At 39.1% G+C, this 23,793-nt stretch overlaps 1 protein-coding gene across 4 annotated transcripts in view; it reads left to right on the forward strand.

The window, feature by feature from the left end:
• The window catches only part of SULF1 (sulfatase 1), a 125,063-nt gene that overhangs the window by 89,495 nt on the left and 11,775 nt on the right, over positions 1-23,793 (forward strand). For all 4 annotated transcript variants that reach the window (XM_075085199.1, XM_075085204.1, XM_075085201.1 and 1 more), the window contains 10 exons: positions 2,353-2,503; positions 3,510-3,685; positions 4,270-4,398; positions 4,657-4,713; positions 5,716-5,845; positions 18,753-18,969; positions 20,837-21,083; positions 22,835-22,931; positions 23,017-23,111; positions 23,527-23,592. In XM_075085199.1, the coding sequence (XP_074941300.1) occupies positions 2,353-2,503; positions 3,510-3,685; positions 4,270-4,398; positions 4,657-4,713; positions 5,716-5,845; positions 18,753-18,969; positions 20,837-21,083; positions 22,835-22,931; positions 23,017-23,111; positions 23,527-23,592 (1,365 nt within the window). The remainder of the gene's footprint in view (positions 1-2,352; positions 2,504-3,509; positions 3,686-4,269; positions 4,399-4,656; positions 4,714-5,715; positions 5,846-18,752; positions 18,970-20,836; positions 21,084-22,834; positions 22,932-23,016; positions 23,112-23,526; positions 23,593-23,793) is intronic.

The raw sequence follows: 23,793 nt of genomic DNA on the forward strand, positions 1-23,793 counted from the left end.
GGGCTCCATTGGTCCATCTGATTGGGCTGCTGGCTAGCCAAGAACCTAGAGGACTGTGCTCCCGGACTCAGTTCCATTAATTTTGTGGTAGTATAAACATTCCTTTAAAAATCAGGCTTCTACCATGGGAAATGTCAACATTTTGACTTTTCAACCTGAAACAAAAGAATTTCCAGCAGAAAAGGAATTTCACTTTATGTTTGTCTTTGCTAACCTTTCCATACTTCTTAGAAAGAAAGTACTCTAAGAAATCATCATAAATCCTGTAATACCATTGTCTGACTTCTGTTTTCCCTTGATGCTAATGGTTAAGTAGTTTAGTCAAAACTTGCTGCATGTACTAGAGACATATGTACTTCTCAGGTTCCACCTAAATTCTCAGAAACAGTCTCCAATTAAAATGTGGACTCCATTAATTTATTGCAGTTTACTATCAGTCTATATCATTGTCCATTCAGCCAATTTTTATCCTCAGAATATATAGTTATAGGTTATACGTTCTATAGCTGATACAGTAAAAACAACTGCTTCAGTAAAATCAACTGCTTCCACCATTCTGTGATCACATACAACCATGTCAAGAAAAATTAAAGCTAAATGAAGGACTAGTCAAAGGTGTGACAGTAGGCGATGTTCTCACATTGTTCAGTGCTACCTTTTTGAAAGGGCAGCTAAAGATAAACATTTCTGTAGGGAAAATGTACCTTTGGGTAATGCATATATTAAAATTATCAGTATCTATGTTTAGTATCTAAATTAATATTTAAATATTTAAAATTAGTATCTAAATTAATATTTAATTGCATTTTTGTTATAAACTGAAAAAAGAACCATAGGAATCAAATTAATCCAACCACACAACAGCATTTTTTTGTTTTTTATTGAAGTTTATTTTTCAAAGGTAATGCTGCAGTGCATGTATCATGTACTGCAGTGTATTAGAAACTGGGAAAAAATAAAACCCAAAGCACTTCATCAAAATGGCAAAGCTTAGCTTCTCAAAGCCTAGATTCTGCAAGTGTTACAGAGGAAAGTGGTCATATATAGGTGAAACTGTTATGGGACATGGATTTTGCTTAGTTTCTCTTCACCTTTTAGTTGTCATGTATGCCAGGTTTAAAAACAGGGTTGATGGAAAGCTTTTGTACTCTGCATATCTGTACAGTGAGTTTACTTGGCATATTTTTTGCAGTACATTTTCTTCACAGGTGATATATCTGTGAATGTGTTCTTGTTTCTTATGTGATATCCTTCAAAAATTAATCAGCCGTGAATAGAATACCTCTCTCAAATCTTTCCTTTGATGTTTGTGTGAACTCCTAAAGCATCATTCTTTGCTTCAGTAGGACTCTGTGTCATACTTCTCAGTGCTAGTATCAACAGCACTATTAGCTCAGTAGTGTTTCATAGTTCATGTTATGCTGGTAATGCACTGTGCTTTGCATTCACATAAAAAAATAACACATCAACAGTATTTAGTATGTAAATAAATGTTATTTTAGTATGAGCAGAATTTGCACATCTACCACATCACCAGGCATCATTGGGACATAGCTCAGGTGAGGGCCAAGGGTAAGTGGTGGAAACTGAACGTGGATCTGGAGTCAATGGCACTGGTTGCAGCACTTTCTCAGCTCTCTCCTTCAAGGACACAGCATGGCTTCATATCAAAGCTGACCCTGTGCCCAGCCCCTGGGGTGATGTACTTAGGGTCCTGGCAATGCCTGCACTCTCCTTTGGTGATGGGGAGGGGAAAAAAAGTCAGTGCTTTTGCTCTTGGAGGCACCTTGAAAACTGATAACACCAGTGTTACTATTCTTATTAGTGACTGCTAAATTTCTTTATCCCACAGGAAAATATCTTTCTTTTGAGTTTCACTGAACTTGTGCTAATATAAGGTTGTTTCCCCACTGGTAGCATCAGGGCAATTTACATTAATAGTAGGGGGAAGTAGTTGTCTTTCATCTCTGACTTTCTTCATTTTTCTACTTAACTTTATGGGATGCATCTTTCAGCTAAACATTTTTAATTATTACAAATTCTTTTGAGAAACACATTTTGGTGTATCCCAAATATTGACATGTATCATGTTAACAAGACCATGTAGTGGTCTTTGATCCCAAAAGAAAGCTCACAAAACAAGTGGTTGAAAAATGTTGAAGTAATGTGTGAACCAATGAAGCTCAGAAGCCAGTGAAGTGATGTTTGTGTATTTTACATTAGGAATACCAGCTACTACATGGAATATGTGATTTAACTGTTTGTTAGCTATTCCTGTGTTAGAGGAGTTCTCAACTTCCTCTCATGCCTGTGATGCTGCATAACTTTTCAGATCCTTTCTTTTCCTCCCAGCACTCCCAGCTATAACTATGCACCAAACATGGATAAGCACTGGATCATGCAGTACACGGGGCCCATGCTGCCTATCCACATGGAGTTTACAAACGTCTTGCAGCGCAAAAGACTTCAGACCCTGATGTCTGTTGACGACTCTATGGAAAGAGTGAGTTCAAGAAACTACTGTGTATACAATCATATTAGTGGGTTACAAAATTAAATAAATTCTTTCTCTACCTTCCCCAACCACAGCCTGGGGAAAGCCTCTGGGCTACAAAGAATTACTCCACATATCCTCAGTAGAAATGAATTCTGTTTATGTTCTCTGCAACACAATGCCAAGCTCCTCACTTGCTTCTTTCAGTTGCTGGGTGAATAAACTGATGAGTTTTCAAAAGGGAAAAGCTACTGGGCTTAATATAAAGCCTGGTATTAACAGAAGATGCATCACCTGCGTGTACACATAGATAGACACAGGGGCACAGATGACAACTATTCATTTCACACACTCCCTTTACAGTTCATCCTTCAGCTGAAATCTGGGAATTGGCAAATCACAGCAACTCAGGTGTCAGTCTGCTGGTGTTTGCAGAAGTTAGGCAATGCAGTGTACAGCTAATTATAGGTAATGTGATACATGAACTATTAGGTGTACTTTGCATGACTTTTTGTTCAAAAATCAAGCACCATGACCAGAGATCTTCCCCCAGAGAGATTTCTTCAAACTTTAATAAAAATTTACAGCCTTTTCCCAAGCCCACAACTATAAGGAATGAGAAAGTTGTGGACTAACACAGTAAATCAAATCTAAGTACCATTTGCCCTAAAGCTGTAGCAGACTTTTTTCCCAACCTGTGTTTCAGTGCGCAGTGACTTTTGGACATACTAATGCAACTCTATTAGACGAACGTATTTTGGTATTTTAATTTTCTGGACCTGTTTAATTTTCCCCTCTGTGAAATGTGAAATTGAACTTGTAAGCTGAACTTTTTAAGTGCACAGTAAAGATAAGATGTAAAAATATCCATCCCCAGAATGTCTGTTTCAACAACCTCATCGATGTCATGTTTGGTTCTGTGTATTTAAGGGAGTAAAATGGTGGTCATACATGATGATGCACGAAACATGTTTTGCTACATTTAATTCAGAGTTTTACCTATGCTGTGTTGCAGTTATACCAAATGCTTGCAGAGATGGGAGAACTGGAGAATACCTACATTATTTACACTGCTGACCACGGTTACCATATCGGGCAGTTCGGACTGGTCAAGGGGAAGTCAATGCCATATGACTTTGATATTCGAGTTCCTTTCTTTATTCGTGGTCCAAGCGTAGAGCCGGGATCAGTGTACGTTCTCTTATGTCCCTAGCACAGCTGTTGAACCTAATGTAAAATGTTTCTAAGAGCATGTAATTATTACTCTGTCTAGTTTCATTTCATAAAGAATGTCCTATTATTGTAGAGTAATGAGTCTTATAGAAAGGCATGTGTTTCATTTTGCATATTATTAATAAGTTATAATGCAGATGAGAAAGTTATGTAATGTATAGTCCTGTAGGGTTAGGCTTTGGATTTTGCTTGTGAAAAGTAGGTGCTTATCTTTACTGCTAACCCTCTGGTTTAGCAGAATGGCCTCATTGTCATGACAATTGTGATTGTCATGCCCTCATTGTCAATGAGATAAGAGCAGTGGCTACTGCACCTCCGTGTTTTATTGTGCTTAACTTTTTCTTTCTGATGACAGTCTGCGGTACTGGCCTGTTGTTCTCAGAATTGTAGTCGTCAAAAGGGATTTTCTAAACTTAGCACTTCTGTAGGGCTCTACATCTTCAAAGCCTTGATAAACATTAATTACCATTCTATTTCCAAGAGAATGTGAAGGCTTACATGTTGAACACATGACAACTATGACCTTTTCTGCTGATTTGCAGAGTGCCTCAGATAGTTCTCAATATTGATCTTGCTCCAACAATTCTGGATATAGCAGGGCTTGACACACCTCCAGATATGGATGGCAAATCTGTCCTAAAGCTTCTGGACTTGGAAAGACCAGGAAACAGGTGGGTCCCAGCATATTTTTTTAGCCAGTTCAGAAGCAAACACCTAAGTAAATCAACAGCCGAGTGGAAAAAGATTCTGTGAAAATGCGCTGTGTCATGCCAACAACCACAGCTTTCACATTTGAAGAGTGTCTTAATAACACATCTGTAAAATTGCAGGTGTATATAAGTGGAGAGGTATTTTTTAAAAAATAAATTGTTAACGCTAGCAGTGCTATACATAGGTGCCAGCAGTAAATATTATTATTTTGCTTTCAGGTTTCGAACAAACAAGAAGACCAAAATGTGGCGTGACACATTTCTGGTGGAAAGAGGGTAATTATTAGGGGTGAGAGAGTTTTGGGAGAACCTGCCTGCTGGGAACACTCTCTTGTGCATGCTGCTCTTTCTGCTCCCTTCTCTTCCTTTTTATGGTCAGCAAAGTAGTAAATTTTGCAAGCAAACTTACAGGCCTGACTTGTTTCCTAGTTTCCCACCACTGGCTTTGCAAGCTGCTCTGCTCCCAAATCCCTACCTCTGAAGAAATTTGGAAACCTGCTTTTCTGGCAACTGTCCTAGCCTATATCTCCTTTCTCTAACATTGTACTTGAGACCACTTACGTAATCATCTGATTAATTTTGTGTCCAAATCTCTGTTTCAAATCCAGCTGTGTAGAATCCTCTTATCAACTGATTTTGTATTTCCCATCACATATTGGAAGCATTCTTTGTTTTTGTTCTAGCTAAGAAAAGACTTATGTGTAAATGAGATTTATGACTATAACTGCTCCTTTTTTCACTGAAACCTCTTTACACCCTCTCATCTTGCCAATTACTGCTGTGAAAATTTTCTCTGAGTAAAAATTTTACAGCAATTTCCTTGTGGCACTTGATAGCTTTACAGATTATGGAAATCTTATGTGATGTAGTACAAAACAGTACATATAAGGCATACTGTGATATATAAGATATAGCCAAGGTAGTGCTGAATGAGCATGGAAGCCCTTTAGTCTCTCCAGCTGGGCTTTTCAGCCAGGCGAGTACTGCATCAGCATGTTTTGCTTTGTGAAGGAACTTCGGTTTATGTATGAATGGTGGTGAACTGTATCAGTTAGACATATTTCAGCAGCCCTTTTTTCTCTTTGGGTAATTTCCAGCAAATCACCTGAGCCTTTTTTTCACTACATGACCTACATTGAAGGTCAGTAACAGAAATGTGGGGATATTTTTCCCTGAGAAGACATTAAATCTTCTAGCAGTTTTGCTTTTCCCATTAAATTCATCATCTCCGGAGTTTAGAAGAATGTATCTAAAATATACAACTTTATTTTTTTAAAGCAAATTCCTACGCAAGAAGGAGGAACCCAACAAAAACAATCAGCAGTCTAATCAACTACCAAAATATGAGCGAGTAAAAGAATTATGCCAACAAGCAAGATACCAGACAGCCTGTGAACAACCAGGACAGGTAAGCCTCAAACAACTGCAGTCTTCTATGTGCCACAGGGAAATACTTATTTTTCACTATGGGTCAAAAGAGTCTGAAGAATACAGCATTTGGAAGATAGCTAAAAGACCATTATTCTGAATGGTCTTCAGATCAAAGAAAACCAGACACAAATTGCTCTAAGCAGTGGTCCAATTTAGGGTGTTGGAGGGCTAGTCCTTAGTTTGCTGTCTCATTACAGGGCTTATGGTAAAACTCACATGCTCAAATATAACATTACATAGCTACTTTTTCTTTGATCCACTGTATCGCTAAATATGCAAGATAATTCAGTGATAATTATGAATAAGGGAGAGAACTTTTCTGAGCAGTGAAAGTTTGTACTCACTGGGCTAATTCAGAATTATGAAAGCAAACTTGTTAGTCCTACAGTTACACATTATTTCATTTGCTGGGATGAACGACTGGACAACACCCTTGGTAATCATCATGCTTTATTAATTGTTGAAACACCTTTTAATGGAAGAGTCCCCTTGCTCAGAAAAGCTTGCTGTTTAAGGTCACTGTGAGGAATCAGACAGTAATACCCATACCCAAGTGTTACTTTTTCTTCTCATAGCCTTAATGATTTCAGTATAATGCCTGACTGAGGTCTAATTGCCTGCTCACCAAACCGGAAGTTATTACACCCCTGACTAGTATGCTTACACCTCCAGCTCTGTAGTGAGTATACAGAGTGGGGCCTAAACTAAGAAAAAGTGAGGCTGACCCCTAATTCTCTTCAATCTGTTCTTAATTAATGCTGTACCTATGGTAACATATGAAGACGAATTTACTAGGGAGATGTGGATGGGAGGTGTATGCCTTCCTACCAACACCATTTCCAACCAGGCACATGCTGGGGGCCCCAGACAGCAGCTCATGCCCTCCCTGTCCTCCTCCCCCTCCGCCTCCATCCCCACACACCTCCCCGGAGGAGTGTGAGGTGATTTCTCTCAGGCAGGCGCTTGCGCCTTTCCCTCAGATGTTTGCTCAGACCGCTGCAGCCGGCTGTAGGCCTGGCACTGAAATATCAGTAAACTGTTTTGAACAGGAGCATAAAGCCTCACTGTGCTCCGCTTCCATCTGCAGCCACCCATGGTGCTTCACCCAGGGCAGAGCTCCCTGCAAGAAACTGGAGGGCGCTGGGGAGAGCTCGCTCACTTAAAGAAATGCTCCATCCCTACCTTTCTCCTTCTTGTTCTTTAGAGCATAGTGTTACAGTAAATCTTGGTTAATCCCAGATTGGACTAGAATATGTTTTGTCTGGCACATCCTCGGTCAGGTCCTCTGCCACAGCTCTCACCTCACACATGCTCCTTAAACATGGCCACTTTTGAAGAGATATACACAATATCACAGTCTCACCCAAGAGCAAAGTTTTCAGGGGTTCAAACACTGCCATTGTAAACAGAGATTAAATTTGAAAAAATGAATATTTTTATAAAAACTGAAGGAGATCAATGGAGTCATTTAGACTGTTAGACGCTAAAATGTTTAGTTTTTAAATACCAGAATATTTTCTTTGCAATTATTTCTTATATTTATTACCTTTTATGCCAAAATCCAGGCTTGGAATAGCTTTACTTTTCCACATGTGAAAAGAAAATGTTAAGTGTCCTGACCAGATATCACACCTGAAGCAGTAGGAAACACTGCTCACAGCCATGCTCACAGCCCACTGCGGTAGACTTGTCTTTCCATCCCATATTGGTGAATCCTGTTTGATCAAAGGGCGAAGGAAGAAGGGCTTGAGTCAGCAAGGAGCTTACGAGAGCAATGGTGTTTTACAGCAGCTAAATTTACCATTGGTGTATGTAAATTATTTTCTTAAACAAAGAGACCAAAGTTGTCCCTGATACTTCTAACATCCTGAAGGCTTCTTGCAGGGATGCCAAAGTTAGACGTGCCTACAGAAACCTCCCATCAGACAGAGCAAGGGCAGTTTCTCTCTCAGGGTTGGCCTATATGCAGTGTTCACAGGGAAGTCAACACAGAATAGAGAGCGTGAATTTAAAGAGCGACATTGGAAAGATCATGAACATCAGCAAGGCATTGCTGTGTGAAATAAATGTCTGCAGGATTTTCTCCATGTAGAAAAGTTCTTAAAGAAAATTAAAAGTTAATAGGCCAAATAATTTTACTTTATCCCAAATAGTTTCCAATGTGCAATATGAGGTATCATAGTTTAATATGAGATTCTTCCAGTAGATTTCCCCTAGCCATTTTGCACCTCTTGGAAGAGAGAAAGAGGAAATATTGTTGTGTGGGTCTTAACTTTATTTTCTCTTTTGAGATTAGTATCCTTAATTTAAATTACATAGGTGCATATATGGAAAAAAAAATCTTCATTTTCATTATGATGGTTTATAATACTTCCTACATCAACCGGTTGCAGTTAACATCACTTAAATTAAAATCACCTTCACAGAATGAGTGATTGATGACAGATTTTCAAATAATAAAATTAATGGTCTATGGGAAGTTGCTGCTAAGTGTCTGGAACTAAGATTAAACATTTGGTAGATTAATACACCAATATACTGTCTAGTACCTTTAGAGCTTGTTCTTCATTTTAATTTACTTTAGTCAATATCTGCTTCATTTGAAACAGAGAACACAATTGGGAGTTGAAAAAGAAGAAAATAATTTTGTTTTCCTTTATTAAAATGAGGTGTGATCCTGAGACCTGCTAGTTCCAAATCTCCAAGGATGTGGTACTCAGGAAAATAATAATAATTTCAGCTTATTTTCTATTTAATAAGTAGCATCCAAAGAAAGAAAATTTTAAAAAGAAGAAAAGAAAAAAGAGCACACAGCATAGTAAAGAAACATTTTAATTAAAAGTTTCAAAACTTCATTTTTTTCTGATGTCCAATGTCTATCCAGAAGTAGGTAAACATAAAAAGTTTTTTTAAAAAGAAAATATTAAACACCTGTATAATTGCTATAATTATTCCATAATTTTTAAAGTCCAAAATTACTGTTTGCCAAAAGAGGAAGTGTAGGTTATAGATTACATTTAGCTGCAAATCAGTAAGACTTATGCATTACCCCTTCAAAAAAAAGATTTTTGTTTCATTAAGAAAAAACAGTTTTAAAATGAGTATGCAAAATTAAGTTAAACTACTGTCACCAAGATTTTCTTTTTTAATTTACATTTTTTAGCACCATGGACAGATTGCATCACTTTCATTGTAAAGCACCCTCCCCTCGCTATTTTTTCATAATCCCCTTCATGGAAAGACAGTTTCCAAAAGTTCACTCATCTCCTTGAGAACGTATCAGAAATGAGATGCACACAACTGCATGGATATGTTCACTTTTGAGTTACGCTCAGCCAATCATTAACTCAGGTCAGCACCAAGCCCTTGCAGAGGAGACAACCGTGCCTGCTGAGCTGCGTTAGCGAGAGCATAGCTAACAGGTCATGGGAAGCGATTACTCGCCTCTCCTTGGCGCTTGTGGGCTTCAGCTGGCGTGCTGCATTTGGGTTGGGGCCTCCATTAGCAGAGGGACATCGGGAAGCTGGAGCAAGGCCAGTGGAGGACCCCAGAGATGATCAGGAAGTACTGAGGATGGGCAGAGGCTTGTTTAGCTAGGAGAACAGAAGGCAAAGGGGGAATCTAATTGCTTCCTTCAACTAATGGCTAATCAGAGAGAAGATGGACCCAGGCATTTCTTGGAGGTGCACAGGAAAACAGCTATCAGCAACACACAGTTGCAGCAAGGGAAAGTCTGACTAGGTGTCTGGGAAAAATGTTAACGTAGGAGTGATTAAGCACTGGAGCCCAAAGAGGCTGTGGAAGGCCCATCCAGGGATACTTTCAAAACCTAATAATGTTGTTCCTACTTTGAAGAGGAGGTTAGACTAAATGACCTCCAGATGTTCCTTCCAGCAATTACACATGCTCTTAATTTTTTGTTTGCTTAATACCTGGACTTGAGGATTTCATGTTTTCTTCCTCCTCCTCAGCTTCATCAGTTGGGAAGTGCTGTTAATTTTGTCCATCTCAAGTGAGTTATGGGTCACTTGCCCACATTGTATTTGGACACAGACCAGGTTTTGGCTCCCACCCTGACCCAGCTGTTGACCTGTGCTCATCTGCAGCACAGCCGATCCCATCACACTCAGGCCAGGTTCACTCCCCCTGCCAAGGGAGCAGCAGTGGGGTGGGCCCTCTGCTCAGCTCTGGGGCTCAGGGCAGGGTAGAATTTTCCTTTGCGGTCCTTCCTTCACATCCCACAGAAATTGTGATGGGAACCGGAGGTTTCTTTCATAGTTTATATGCCAAATTTGTCACCAGTTTATGTGGTGTAACTTACTGAGGTCACCTGATTGATCCCAGTTGGTTTAGTAGTGACTATTGATGGGTTTTAGCATTTTAATGGTTTGCAGGGGAGGTGGGGGGGTATTTCATTGATACATATTTTGCCTCTCAGCTTTACTGTAATAAGGTACACTGTATAGAAATATCTGTTCATCTGCAACATTGCTATCCCTGCTGTTGTTTTAAAATAGGAAACAGTGTGAACTTTTGACTGAAACTTTGCTAATTTTCCAATAGAGCAGAAATAATATAATGTGAACAGATGTTTCTCTGGATTAAGACAACCTATCATGACACAAATCTCCTCTCAGATTTCCATTGAAATAACCTGACATGAGAATATATGTTAATTCAGGAGGTTTAGAGGCAAGATGATTTTTAATCCTCTGGCAGGTTATTTTTCTTGAATCCACTCCATCTTCTCACCCATTAAATTCTTCTGGATACTGAGCAAACATCAAATAAAAACATGTTAACTGTGTTTTCATTTATACATTTTCTTTCTGTCTTCCCTTATCTAAACATGTAATTAATGAGTTGAGTTAATTCATAAGTATTTAATCTTTTTTTCTCTCCACCAGTCTGAGTCATAGGAATTTTCCTGAGGCATAATTTTGACTCCTGGGACTTAACACTGTTTCCCAGATAGCAGTTACCTTTCGAGGTCTTGTGACTGATATGTCAGGTGTCTCCAGTGTACTGTTCAATCTATTACTTATAATCAGTATCAAATCCATAGCTAAACACACATTTTTATCCTCTTACAAAAATTACACAAATCACAACTTTGTTTTTTAGATTTCCTAAAGGGGGGGGGGGGGGGGGGGAGGGAAGCCAGTGTCCCAAAATGAGGGCTGTGAAGCTTTGTGTTTAAAATTTCAGCTCTTAGGTTGAATGACTCAGCAACCAAATCCAGCCACAGGTCTGTTTATTTTACGGGCGTACATCTCCTACCGTCTGCTCTGCAAGACCTGCCAGTTTGTGAACAGCAAAGGTCTGAAACTTGTAAAGATCTGTGGTCTGTTGCCAGCTCCAATGAGCACTGACAGTGGGCAGAATGGAAAAATGCATCGTGCTGCCCGTGTTTTTGTGACATGCATGCCCATGAACTCAAGCCAAGCTGGACAGGTATAATGCTGTAGCCACTAACCATCCTTGTGCCCTTTTTTCACGCACCTCAGCTTTAGAGATGCAGAACATTTTGTTTCATCCTGAGGAAGTGTATCCCAAAACCGCCCTAAAGAAACCATATTCTGTTTGGAGAACATGGAGACTGTAGACTGAGACAGCCTGAAGACTGTACAGTGAGGTTTTAGTTAATTAGGTCTCAATGACTTAAGTGATTTAAGGCTTTACAGGTAGTCACTGGAGACATGTTGCTGAATCCAAGCATCAGCTCTGCAGTAAATGTACAAGATTCTTCTGGCTCTGATCCAAAGAGCAGGTTATAAAGTCTGTACATACCTCTTATTTCTCACGTATCCTTTGCCACTTAAAAATCTAGAATAAGAATTCAATTTTACTGTTCATATTCATATTTATCACATTATCGCATCAGCATTCAGTTGAAAGCATGCCTATTTGTAATGTTAAAAGAACACTTGCCATCAATCGGTTTACAGATAATACTGTAAAGGAAATTAGAACGAGGCTTATTAGGTGTAGTCTGGTTTGGCTCAAGTATCTTTGTTCTCATAAAATAAATATCACAGACCATACATTTGTAAAGGTCAGCTTTATGACCAGCTGCAGAGTATGAATAAGAACACATAAGCCGGTAAGATCTGGCCAGAAGTGTCAGAAGGCTGGCCAGCAACTGACAGCCAGACCCCGAGCACCCACTAAAACCCAACTAAAATTATGATATGGCATATAAACATCACTCATGGATCCTCCTGATTTCAGAACAACCTCCTGATGCACGCAGGAGTCAAAAGGCACTGATGGTGAGCATGCAAGAGTACATTAATGTATTGCTATTCCATATGCTGCCTCCCGCTTTAGCTTGCCTTTCTCCATTTTCTATCATGTTGCACCTATTCAAACAGAGTTTCTTAAAGCTTTCCTAAAGCAAGGAATTAGCAGCCCAGTGTAGATTACTGCAAGAAAGAAAATACTTTTTTCTTCATAGTAGCACCATTCGCTTGTTTAAAGCAGTGACAACTAATCCCATCAACCTGTTTTACCAGAACAGCAGTTCAAAGCTGGCTCTTCTTTGCCATCTGCTCATTGATACCACCTTTTCTTAGTCATAATTCAGCAGAGCGTCTATACAGAGGCTTAACTGGAAGCATACGTATTTGGGACCAGTCATGTGCTTAAAACTAAGTACATACTTCAGTGCTTTCGGGAACAGCTCTTGCAGCTATTGCTCTTTTTAGACCCTGCAGAGTCATCCCTCATAGTTGACAGAAATACGTCTGCAACATAGTTGCTCAAGAATTCATAGGAATTGCCAGAAATTATGTTATCCCTTGTTAAAATACCTCCCTGTTTATGAGTTAAAACCAAATATGAAGATAACTTCCTTTATCTCTAAAAATAATCCTTCAAAGCATGGTATTTCATATTTCAGCCTAAATATTTCACATTTCAGCCTAAATATTTAAGTTTCCTACTAAACAGAGGACAGCTCTTTTCAGATTTGACAATTGGAATTTAAGCAAATCTTAATCTGAAGTACCAGCTCTATTCTGGATAAAATCCATAGATATTCTGGTCTGAGAACATCACTGGTTTCACCTTTTTCAATGTATGACAGTGTTCAGCATTTTTACCACCATTTTATCAGTGTTCTCTACCAGAAAGGCTTTTTGGTAGAATGTCACCTTAAAAAGCAATCTTATGTAAAAAAATGTTTAGACAGAAAACATAGATTATGCAAGAATCATGTTTAGCACTTTTTGTAGACTCCTTTGGGGTTCTCTTTTTGCAGAGTTTCCATTTTAAACTATCCAGTGAAATATAGTATGAATTAAGTCCTCAGTAAGTTAAATGTATATGACTCAATAGTTACTGACCAGTATTGGTATTGCTATTTATAACTGAAAGGCTAAAATTATCCTTTTAATTGTCTCCTATTTGCTTGCACCTGAGAGTGGACATTTATTGGATAATAACAGAAATCTGTTGACGTTGAGGTGTAACTACAGACAAGCTAATAGATTTGGTAGAAAGGTGAAATATTTGATGTCTCAACCTAAGTGCCCACACTTCTAAAGCTGACAATGCAGCCCATACATTTTTTATAAACTAGAGAACTGCTATAGCTATGACACTTAAAATCAATCTGGTTTATATGTCAAGAATGTGAAATTGTACAGTCTGTAAGCTTCTAGGCTATTTTCTCTCTCTTCCATTTCTTAAACGCTGTGAAGTAGCTCAAAATTGGCAATTTTCATAGTTATTTTTATTATACAGTGATTAATTTCTTCATTCTTTTTTTCCTCTAGTTCTGTCCCTGTGTATTTAACTGAATGTATTTTTACAATTTTTCATACATTTCCCTCTATATTGCATCTGTTCTTACAGGACAAATTGCTTCCCTATCTGTTGAACCACTGACCATTGCACTTTTCAGGAACACTTCCTCAGGGTGTTAGGCTGTATATAAATAACCATTTTTTAGTATATTAATGCCAGTAGACTCTGGAGCTGTGCATGATTCAACAGAAGGTGGTCCGGTTTTGAGGGAGTGGTGCAAAAATTGGGACCTGCCCTTACGGGCAGCATCAACCCAGTTCTAAATTCAAGGATGAGGTTTTTGTTCCACAGAAATGCAGCAATTCCAAATTCCCTGAGCGAACCTGACACACCATCCCTATGAAACAGCTGCACTTGCGTGCAATGTTCAAATACTGCTGAGATTAACAGCACAGATTAATATTTCCAGGAGCACTTAGAAGTTTCAGTCAGGACTAGGGTTCATGACTGCTCTGCAGGAGTGCATAGAGGACATGGCCTTAGCTAGTTAAGTATTTCTCAAAATTCAGGTCTAGTTCAGCAGAAATAAACTGCTGCTGCTCTGTACTATTTACCATAGCCAGCTAATTACAGGGCACTTTTCAATATGCTGTGTGAAGTGTCCTTTTTGAATGGCACAGAGAAAGCAAAACCAGAATTTGGTTCTCATTGTGGTAGCACAGCCCTAAACCAGCCTCCCGTACTGGTATTATCACATCAGGTCCCCTGACACCCACACAGATCTGGTTGCTGCTAATAGAGGAAAGTGGGGTACACACTTACGCAGTCCATGATGGTATTTTTGTCTACACTGTTTTCAAATTTAGGTCATACCTTTTGAAACAGGAAAAAAGGGAAATGAGATCTTGAGGACATGTTTAAATTCATGAAGTCTTCCTTTTCATGCCTTATCTTAACATTCCCTGAGCAATAATACTCAAAGTCAGTCATACATGACCAAATGAAAAAGCACCTGTAAAAATATTGTCACTGTGTTATATTTCTGGTTGCATGTTTTTCAGTGTTTCATAACTTTGTGATAAAATCTGACAAGATATTTAACACTGAAGTGTCTACTGCAAATACCGGGTAATTACATTTCATAGAAACCCTTACTTTGCCTACTCTTAAGACACCTTTCAGGAACTAATTAATTTCCCTTCTATATAAGGGGGTGGGAGCTCAAAGCTGTCACAGTCTATTAACTAAACAAAATTGACTTGAAATCCTGCTTAAGTGGATATTTACAGTGCAGCACATAACAATGATTCATGCTGAATGTATATTTTTATGCCTTAATTATACTCAGTAATGAAATAGACTTACTTAATTTTAAAGCAGTGGCACAAACTGATTAATACCAGGAAACTGAGACCCAAGGTAGTTACCACGTCATTTGCTGTTTTCTTGTTCATGTAGCTCGAAGTCACAGCTGGAGCTGTGCCAGTAGCAGCACAATGAAGAGCCACCAAGTACAAACAATACCCTTTTAACCAGCCCGTTTGCTCCCCTTTGCCTTTGAATTGTCTTTATAAGGGCAAACTTCTACCCCCAGATGAAAATGCATAATGCCAATGACATCACCCGTGGAAAAACTGCTGCTGCAGTCCTGCTGCAGTCTGGTGCTTGCCTCCCCACCGAGGAGCAGGCACATGTACTTATGTTTTTAAACTTAATGTTTGGCAGGGATTAAAGCACCTCGAGCCCCCAGATGATGCTCACTCCTTTTATGTATCCTAAGCTGCCTCTGCAATTTGCTGCCAAGGGTAGAGAGGGTTTACATGGAGCCAGCCAGGGCCCCGAGCACACTTGCAGAACAGACTCTTCCTCAGTTTGAGGAGGCTGTAAACCAGCAAAGCCCCTTGCAGTGGGATGGTCCCACCAGCTTTCAGGTGTGGGGTTTCTGGACTCCATTGGTGTGGGGCTATTAAGGATCCTCTTCCACATTTTATTCCCCTCTGAAGTTAAATTGAGGCAGAAGGAAAACTGGAGATGGGCACCTGAGGTGAGAGGGAAATAATTGCTGGAGGGTAGGTGATGAAATGAGGTGAAAGAAGGAAAAGATGAGCCAATGACTGTGAAAAAGGCCAACACAGGTTAAGTTTCACAACATGACTGAAACAATATAACGTCTTGTTGGAGTCAAATGGCAGCATCCTTCTTTTCCTCTCTGATTAGTTGTTGTTGGTTTTTTTTTTAGTTCTAAGTTAGTCCTCTTGCCTCCTACTGAGGGAGAGAATAAATCAGCACAGGGGTCCCTAAGTCAGCATGCAGCCAGAGCAGGGACTATCCAGTATTCCTATGGCAACAGTGAATTGTTAGATCGGCTTAGGTGTCTTGTGAAACATCACCACAAGAAGGGAGATAAAGATAGGGAAAATAAGAAAACATACACAAATTAAAACGTATTTAGTGTTTGTATGTGCCAATATTTTTTTATTGACGGAAAAATGGGGACCCAGAAACTGAACCTGGATTGCAAAGAATAGTTTGGTATTCATTGCAGGAAGGCTGGCAGAAAACAAGGGAGGGGAAAGGGCAGTACATCAGTCAGAATCTTCTTTTATGTGCATTAATGCATTTTATAGATCTAAAGATGAGCAGAAGGACCATTATGACTTACTGCATAATGCATGCTCAGTGCCCGACTACATTGGCATGGACAGGGATTCAGGAAAGTTAGTCTAAGAAGTCCATCTTAGAACTGTGAAGCATCTTTATAATACTACCTTTTAAAGTAAAATTAAAAAAAAAAAAGAGGAACTGAATCCCATTTAATCCCTGTTTTAAATAGAGAACTATTATTGGCTTGTATTAGACACAGAGAGTCTTGTTTCAGTGTTAGTCATAATACTGTTAAAAGTGATCTAAATGGCTATTGAAGCCACTCCTGGAACCTCTTGTTATAATTAATGTTAGACAAAGAGAATACTTATTTTACTTTAAAATGGTGCTTTTGAGACTCATTAAAAATGAGTGCCATATGTTTATAAATGTAATGTGTACCCAATAAACACAGGAAATATAGCGGTGCAGTCAGTTCTTATCCTGTAACAATTATCTCTTGCTGCAATAGAGGGAGTCCACATGGTATTGCAGAATAAAATCCTGCAAAGCATTATAGCTCTAAGACATCTTTACTTGTAGAAAGTCACCCTGTTACTTGTAGATGTGGGTTTACACTGAAAGTCTGGGCACAAGTGTAATTTCTCAGACAGCCATCAGACACACGTAGGCCTATGGCCTTTTTTACACATGGTCTACTGTTGTGGGATCAGAGGCATGCCAATCTACAGGCAAGGTGTCTGAGCACGGGATCCATCTTTTAGCGCAGCCCACGTGTTAGGCTAGAGAGTGCTCTCATGCTGCTGTGGTTCAGCACCACATCAGCTCATTCCTCAGGTTATCAGGCCAGCAAATCTACCTGAGGCTTAGTTTTCTTTCTTCATTCTTCGGTCAGTTTGACAGCAGCCTCAAAACAGTCCATAGCAGCCATTTGTTAACAGAAGAGACTTACCGAAGCCTGTGCTCTGATATTAGTGTCCATTTAAAAAATTAAATTGGGGACCCTGTTAGGACCAGCATCTAACTGTCCTGTTATTATTAATGAGGCAAGAGAAAGTTATGCTATTCAGTCACGGGAACCAAAAAAGGGCACATTGTAGGGAAACTTAGCTGAAACCGCAGCTAAAATTTTCCAGTTATCAATAGCGTTACTGAGTTTTGTTCTCTACACTATCCAGCCAAACTTAATTGCTTTGTATGCAAAGTCTGGTCATTGTGGCTTAAGATGCACAAGTGAACAAAACTCACTGGGTGATAGTTATTTATAGCTGTATTCAAACTATAAATAAACATAGCTATTTCTAGTTCTCCCTATTGTTATTTGTACAAGTGACTTAAAATCTTCACAGGCTTCTTAGCCTGTGTAGGATACTACGAGAGCCAGCTATAACCCAACAGCCATATATGGCAAGCTTTGGGCATGGGCAAAGGAGCTCTGATCTGTCAACGCCTAACCATGTCTGAAAAAAAGAGACATTTAGCTTTTTTAAGACAGTTCGCTATGGAAAGGATATTAAAGTCCCAGCTGCTTTTTAATTTGAAATGTGAAGACAGTGGGATCCACTGGAAAAACCCACCTGCAATCTTCTATCTGGTTCAGTGCTGTTGATAATCAAGTCAGGCAGATATTGTGCAGGCAAGCTGGAAAAACTCTGTTTCCTCTCATTCTCCTGCACTTGCTCTGATATTCAGCATGCGTACAATGCCTTTTACAGATACTCCTTCCAGGCTACACTTTTTATTCCCAAGTCTGATACAAATCTCAAGACAGGTATCCAAAGGAGTTTATCCAAGCTAATTTATTTGTTTACTGTCCCTAATTGCACCTGCTATGCATAGGGAGGGTGGCTGGGGGTATCACACTTTCAGGCTTCTCATGCAAAATATAAAGAGCCAGCAATGTCTGCAGGTCTGAATGGCATGGTTTGCAGGGGCATGTTTGAGGGTGCAGGTCCTAACTCTGACCACTGGTAAGGAAATTAATTACATGTTGTTAATTGTTTATGTATTTTTCTATAAATCACATCCACAGTTTGTCCTCTTTTTCCAAGGAATCCTAAGAACTGAAACAGTTCTTCTTCATCTGTGAGGATTTTTTATTTTCCCCTGAATCATGTTAGAAATTCCAAGTCACAGAACAAAGAAACAAAAGTTTGTTTTTACAGAGAAAAAAGAAGAGTTGGTGAAAGCAGCCCTGACAGCTGTACTCTGTGGCTCAGTAAATTAAGACTTTTTACTTGCCCCTCTCAGGGATATGTTTAGTCTAGATACTCTTGATTTATATATCTTTTTTGGCTGGGTTGTACTTTTTTATGCAGATTTGCAGTCATTTCATTCAAGCTTATATTTGCCTACCATGAGAGAGGTGTTGAGAAGAATGTCCGTCCCTTAAAGTGTTTCCCTTCTCAGTTTGTTATTTAAGGGACTGCTTAATTTTTAAAGAAATTTGCCTGCCTCACTTCACAATCACCTGAAAGAGGCAGGGGTTTGGAAGACTGCTGAGAAATCATCTTCATTTCTCTCTCTCACAGAAGTGGCAGTGCACGGAGGATGCTTCCGGCAAACTTCGAATTCACAAGTGTAAGGTATCTAGTGACATACTTGCCATCAGAAAAAGGACCCGCAGCATACACTCCCGGGGATACAGCGGTAAAGACAAAGACTGCAGCTGTGGAGACACTGATTACCGAAACAGCAGGACCCAAAGGAAAAATCAAAGACAGTTCTTGAGAAACCCTAATGCGCAAAGTAAGTGTTATGTGATCTCTTGAACCGCTGAGGCAAAGAGCGGGGAAAATGGCTAGCAGAGTGTTGGCTTACCAGTAAGCTCTTGTTCTCAACTCCGCGTATAATGAATATATGCGTAATTGTCAGGCAGGTTCTACAAAATTGCCTCTGTAATAACAATAATAATAACAACAACAATATTTATCCTTCGGATCACGGTGAGGAATGGCCTTTAGGCTGGTGGTGGCGGCGGCGGTGATGCTCTGGGGCCACCTACCGCGCTGCTCGGACTCGACAACCCGGTGGCACCCGCCGGTCAGTCGGTGCCGCTATTCGCCGAGATGGCCAGGGCACGCGTGCTCTTGCACCGTTAACACCGACTCACGTACGGCTGGGTGACATCCCAAAGACATCTTGCACATGAGGCACTGCGGTGCTGTGCCTGCTGTCGGACTGAAATTCTGCTCGGCTGTAGCTTCCCGGCAAGTCAGTACCCGGGTCCCCGCAGGGACACGAGTGAGGTTGCAGTGTCCTCTAGTGGAGCGTGGCTGAAGGGAACGTACAAGAGGGTTTTAGGACAGCAGTACTTGGATTCGTTTCTGCTAATGATGTCTACAAAAGAAGCCTGTTTAAATAAGCCATCATTTTATACGGAACAAGTATTTTCATCAATCTGCCCTGTGATGAAAGTGAAGTTCTGTAGCTGTAGCAGTGGACCTGGATTTCAGACTTTATTCAAGAGCAGGCTGTTTCTTCCTGCTCTCTATCTAGACTACTAGACTGGGGAATGAAATAAAGATGGGTCTTTAAAACAGGGAGATAGTGAAGTTGTATGACAAATGCAAAAGTTAAAAGATGCTGCACAGATGTCTATGAAATAAGAAAAAAATGTCACCATAATTCAAATTGTTTCTTGATTTAATGCCTCCCCCACTCTGGATGTGAACAAGAATCCCTGGTACTCTTTGTACGTTCAACCACAATATTGTCTGCCTTGAGTTGTCTCATTGTTCAGACTAAATGCTGCCTTGATATAATTTCTTCCATTTGTTTAGTATGATCTAAGGAACTTCACAGTGTGTACAGGCAGATCTCTGCTGAAAAGTCTACATGTCACAGACTGCCAGAGCACTTCTCAAACTGTGGAATGTTCCCCTAAGGGATATTTTCAAGGGGAGATACCTGTCATGTACCTTGGAAAGAGAAGCATACCAGCAAGGGCTGAATGGGGACTGCAACTCAAGGGGGAAGTGACTTGGAAGAAAGAGGGGAATTATGGAAAATGTCTGAAGGGAGCATCAGAAAAAGTCCATTTGTTATGCTTTTCTCCTTTACAACATTCTTATTCCTTTATGTATATACATATAGATACATATCACTGATATATGATGGATTCTTGCCCTTTTAACGCCTACCTTTTAAAAGAAAAGGCTGTTATTCTTTTAAAAAGTTATTTTTATTCTAAAGCATAAGTCAAACTTATGTCACATGCCAGTTTATGGAGGTGACCTTGTTTCACACAGTACTGAATGGTTTGATTTTCTAAAGTGGTTTTTAATCCTGTAGTCTCTGATTTTTTGAGTGTCTCTTTCTAGATATCTGATTTGTAAGGTACTGCTTGTATCTAGAGATATAGATGCTAACTGTGGCATAAGGTCAGACTAGCATGAAATCCAAACCTTGAAGCAACGGCTATTTCATGCTACTCGTGAAAGTGTGGTCCCTGACATATCAAAAAATCATTAAATAAGTTTCTGTAAAGCTTCAGAAAAAAATAAGCTGGTTTTGCTAAACAGCATTCTTGCTCTTTGGAGAATGATTTGTGTTCATAGCGTGGGTCATGTAGGTATGTGTATACAATCAGGAATGTTTTTTTCTTCTGCCTCAGAATACAAACCCCGATTTGTTCACACTCGCCAAACCCGGTCCTTGTCTGTGGAATTTGAAGGTGAAATATATGACATAAATCTGGAAGAGGAAGAGCTGCAGGTGTTAAAGACCAAAAGTATCACCAAGCGTCACAATGCTGAAAATGAAGAAGCAGCAGAGGAAACCGATGGTGCTCCTGGTGACACAATGATCGCCGATGGCTCTGTTGCTATAGGTCAACCCGACTCTGTCAGAGTGACACACAAGTACAATTGCTTTTCCTGTGTTTTTCTTCTTAAAATGAAATCTTTGTTTTCTAATTGTATTCCCTCTCTCTTTCCATTTTTTATTATTTTATGATTACAATATTTAAGCATTTAAAATTATTGTTGTAGGTTCTGGATAAACCTGAGTTGTACTTGTTAGTAGGTGGATTCATTTAACTTTAGTATGTGTATTTTAAAAGGAGGCATCTAGTTTAAGTTTTATTTCTGAGGAGGAGTAGGCATCTCCAGAGGGAGATTCATCCGCCATATTAAAACAGGCATCTCATGATGGGTTAATCACCCTGTGAAGCTGACACTCATGCTGTTCTTTGTAAAGTCTAGCCTACCAGCTTAGCATAGAGGCCTAAATCTGAGAGGACTGAAATCCCACTCTAAATGAGGACAGATTAGATCAATTACATCATCTTTCCTAACACTTAGTTGTTTGTAGCCAGTAACATTAGCTAAGATAGATTAGACCTGTTTATCCATGAAGAGGCCACAACCATTTTTCCACCCTGGAAGATGCTTAGATTACAAGCTTTAGCCCTACACTGAATCTGCATAAAAAGGCAAAAAATCTCAAAATATTTTTTTAGTCTAAAAAAGCTAATATGATTAATCTGAAAAGCCAGGCAGACACAGGCAACAAAAATCTTCTATTTTATCCTTTTTATTGTGTTTAAATATAAATAGCATTTCTCTCTTTTCTTTTCTATTTTTAAACACCAAGGAAAACATAAAAGTTAATTTTGAGTAAATGAAAACTATCCTTCATTTTACATCGATAATTTCCAACCGTGGCAATAATACAGCCTTAAATAGCTTTCTGGAAAAGTTATTATTTCTCCATAAAATGTTTTAACTTTTAATGAATACAGTATTGTTTTCAGAATTCTTTGAATGAAGAAAAAACCATAATGGGGTAACATGGGAAGAGAGAAGCATCTAAATCTTCCTTTCTGCTATTCTTCTCAAAAATTAAAAGAAGGGTTCTGATGAAGCAGGACCCAAGAAAGGTTGTGTCTATAAAACTGCAATATTTCTGTTTGTCAGCGTGGAGACTTTGAAAGCCCAGCCTGCAGTCTGTTGGATTTTCTAGTTCAGCCCACCTCCCTGGCCTTCCACATTGTTTTTTTTCTCTTGGTAGAGGTATTTTTTCAAACATTGGTATGAATGTTTTTGTCATTGCATCTCTTTTTAACTTGAGTATAATGTTGACTTTTTGTTAACCACTTGTTTGAACTCTTTCCTCTAACTTTGATTCTTATTGGTCTTTATTGACTATATTGATCTTTAGCCCGCTGACTGTATGTTCTGTTCTTGACTCTCTTGCATACTTGGAAGATGAGTCACATTCATGTGACAAGAGGAACATATTTCTTAGCGGCTGGTGGTTAAATAAGCGATGGCGTGTTTGGTTAAGAGGCTTTAAATTCCAAACAGATTTTTATTTCAGTTTCAATTTTCTTTCTGATTGGATTAAGAATCTCCAAGATGGCTATGCCGTTGGTTTTTTGCTTAGCAGGCACAGAGCATCTGTCACGGATGAGGATTTTTGGTTTTTCCAGAGAAAACAGATTGAAGCAATTATTAATATTATTAAGTCAACATGAGAAGACCTTGTAGAGGTTATTTCTTAACACACTACAACAAAGAATTGATTAGGAATGTTGGAAGAAAAAGAAGAAATGGGTAGGCAATTGGGAAACCACTGACCTTTTTCCTACTTATTAAATTCATGTCTGTAGGTGTTTTATTCTTCCAAATGATACTATTCACTGCGAGAGGGAGCTGTACCAATCTGCCAGAGCCTGGAAGGACCACAAGGCTTACATTGACAAGGAGGTAAGAGGTATTTTAAAATCTGAGTAAAATCTTTGCACTGCTACATTTTCAAAGAATAATTCTGACTCGGAAATATTCTCTGCAGATTGAAGCTCTCCAAGACAAAATTAAAAATTTGAGGGAAGTTAGAGGACACCTAAAAAGAAGAAAACCAGAGGAATGTGACTGTAGTAAACAGAGGTAAGTGACATGACATTCATGACTGAAAGCTACACCAATTGCTAAGGCTTACACATTTTCCAAGTTTTTTGAGATGACAAAGAAAGAATATAAGCTTTATTGATATTTATAGCTACTGTAGGTACTCATTTTAGTTAGTTCACTTTTAAGAGTAGAAACTACTCTGAAGCAAAAGAAGATGAATGTAAATATTTTAAGGTTAAATAAGTTTGTATTCCACTAACGTATTTGAACCCAGCTCTAGTTTTGCTATAAGCTAGCATAGGATCACTAATACAGAGATAACATCTTTAAATTAAGTTCATAAGTCATTCTGTGTAGTTCTTTAAGAAAATTGTCAAAGATTGTATGTTTCTGGTTTGTTTTTGTGTTGAAAAGTTTCATGACTTGACAATTCCTAATAATTTCCCCGTAGCTATTACAACAAAGAGAAAGGGGTAAAGGCCCAAGAGAAACTCAAGAGTCATCTTCATCCCTTCAAGTAAGATTGTTGTTATCCTCTCACTTTCTCAGCTGTTTTTTTCGTGACTGGAGAAATATATTTTTGGGGGTTTGGGGTTTTTTTTTGTGAAGGGGGAAGGAAGGAAGGAAGCGAGGGAAAGAAAAGGTCCAATATAGCAAGCTGTCAGAAGAAGCTTTCAGTAGTTTTGGACAGACTTGTGAAAGCTTATGCATAATATTT

This window comes from Phalacrocorax aristotelis, chromosome 2 (genome assembly GCF_949628215.1).
Source record: "Phalacrocorax aristotelis chromosome 2, bGulAri2.1, whole genome shotgun sequence".
Taxonomy (NCBI): domain Eukaryota; kingdom Metazoa; phylum Chordata; class Aves; order Suliformes; family Phalacrocoracidae; genus Phalacrocorax; species Phalacrocorax aristotelis.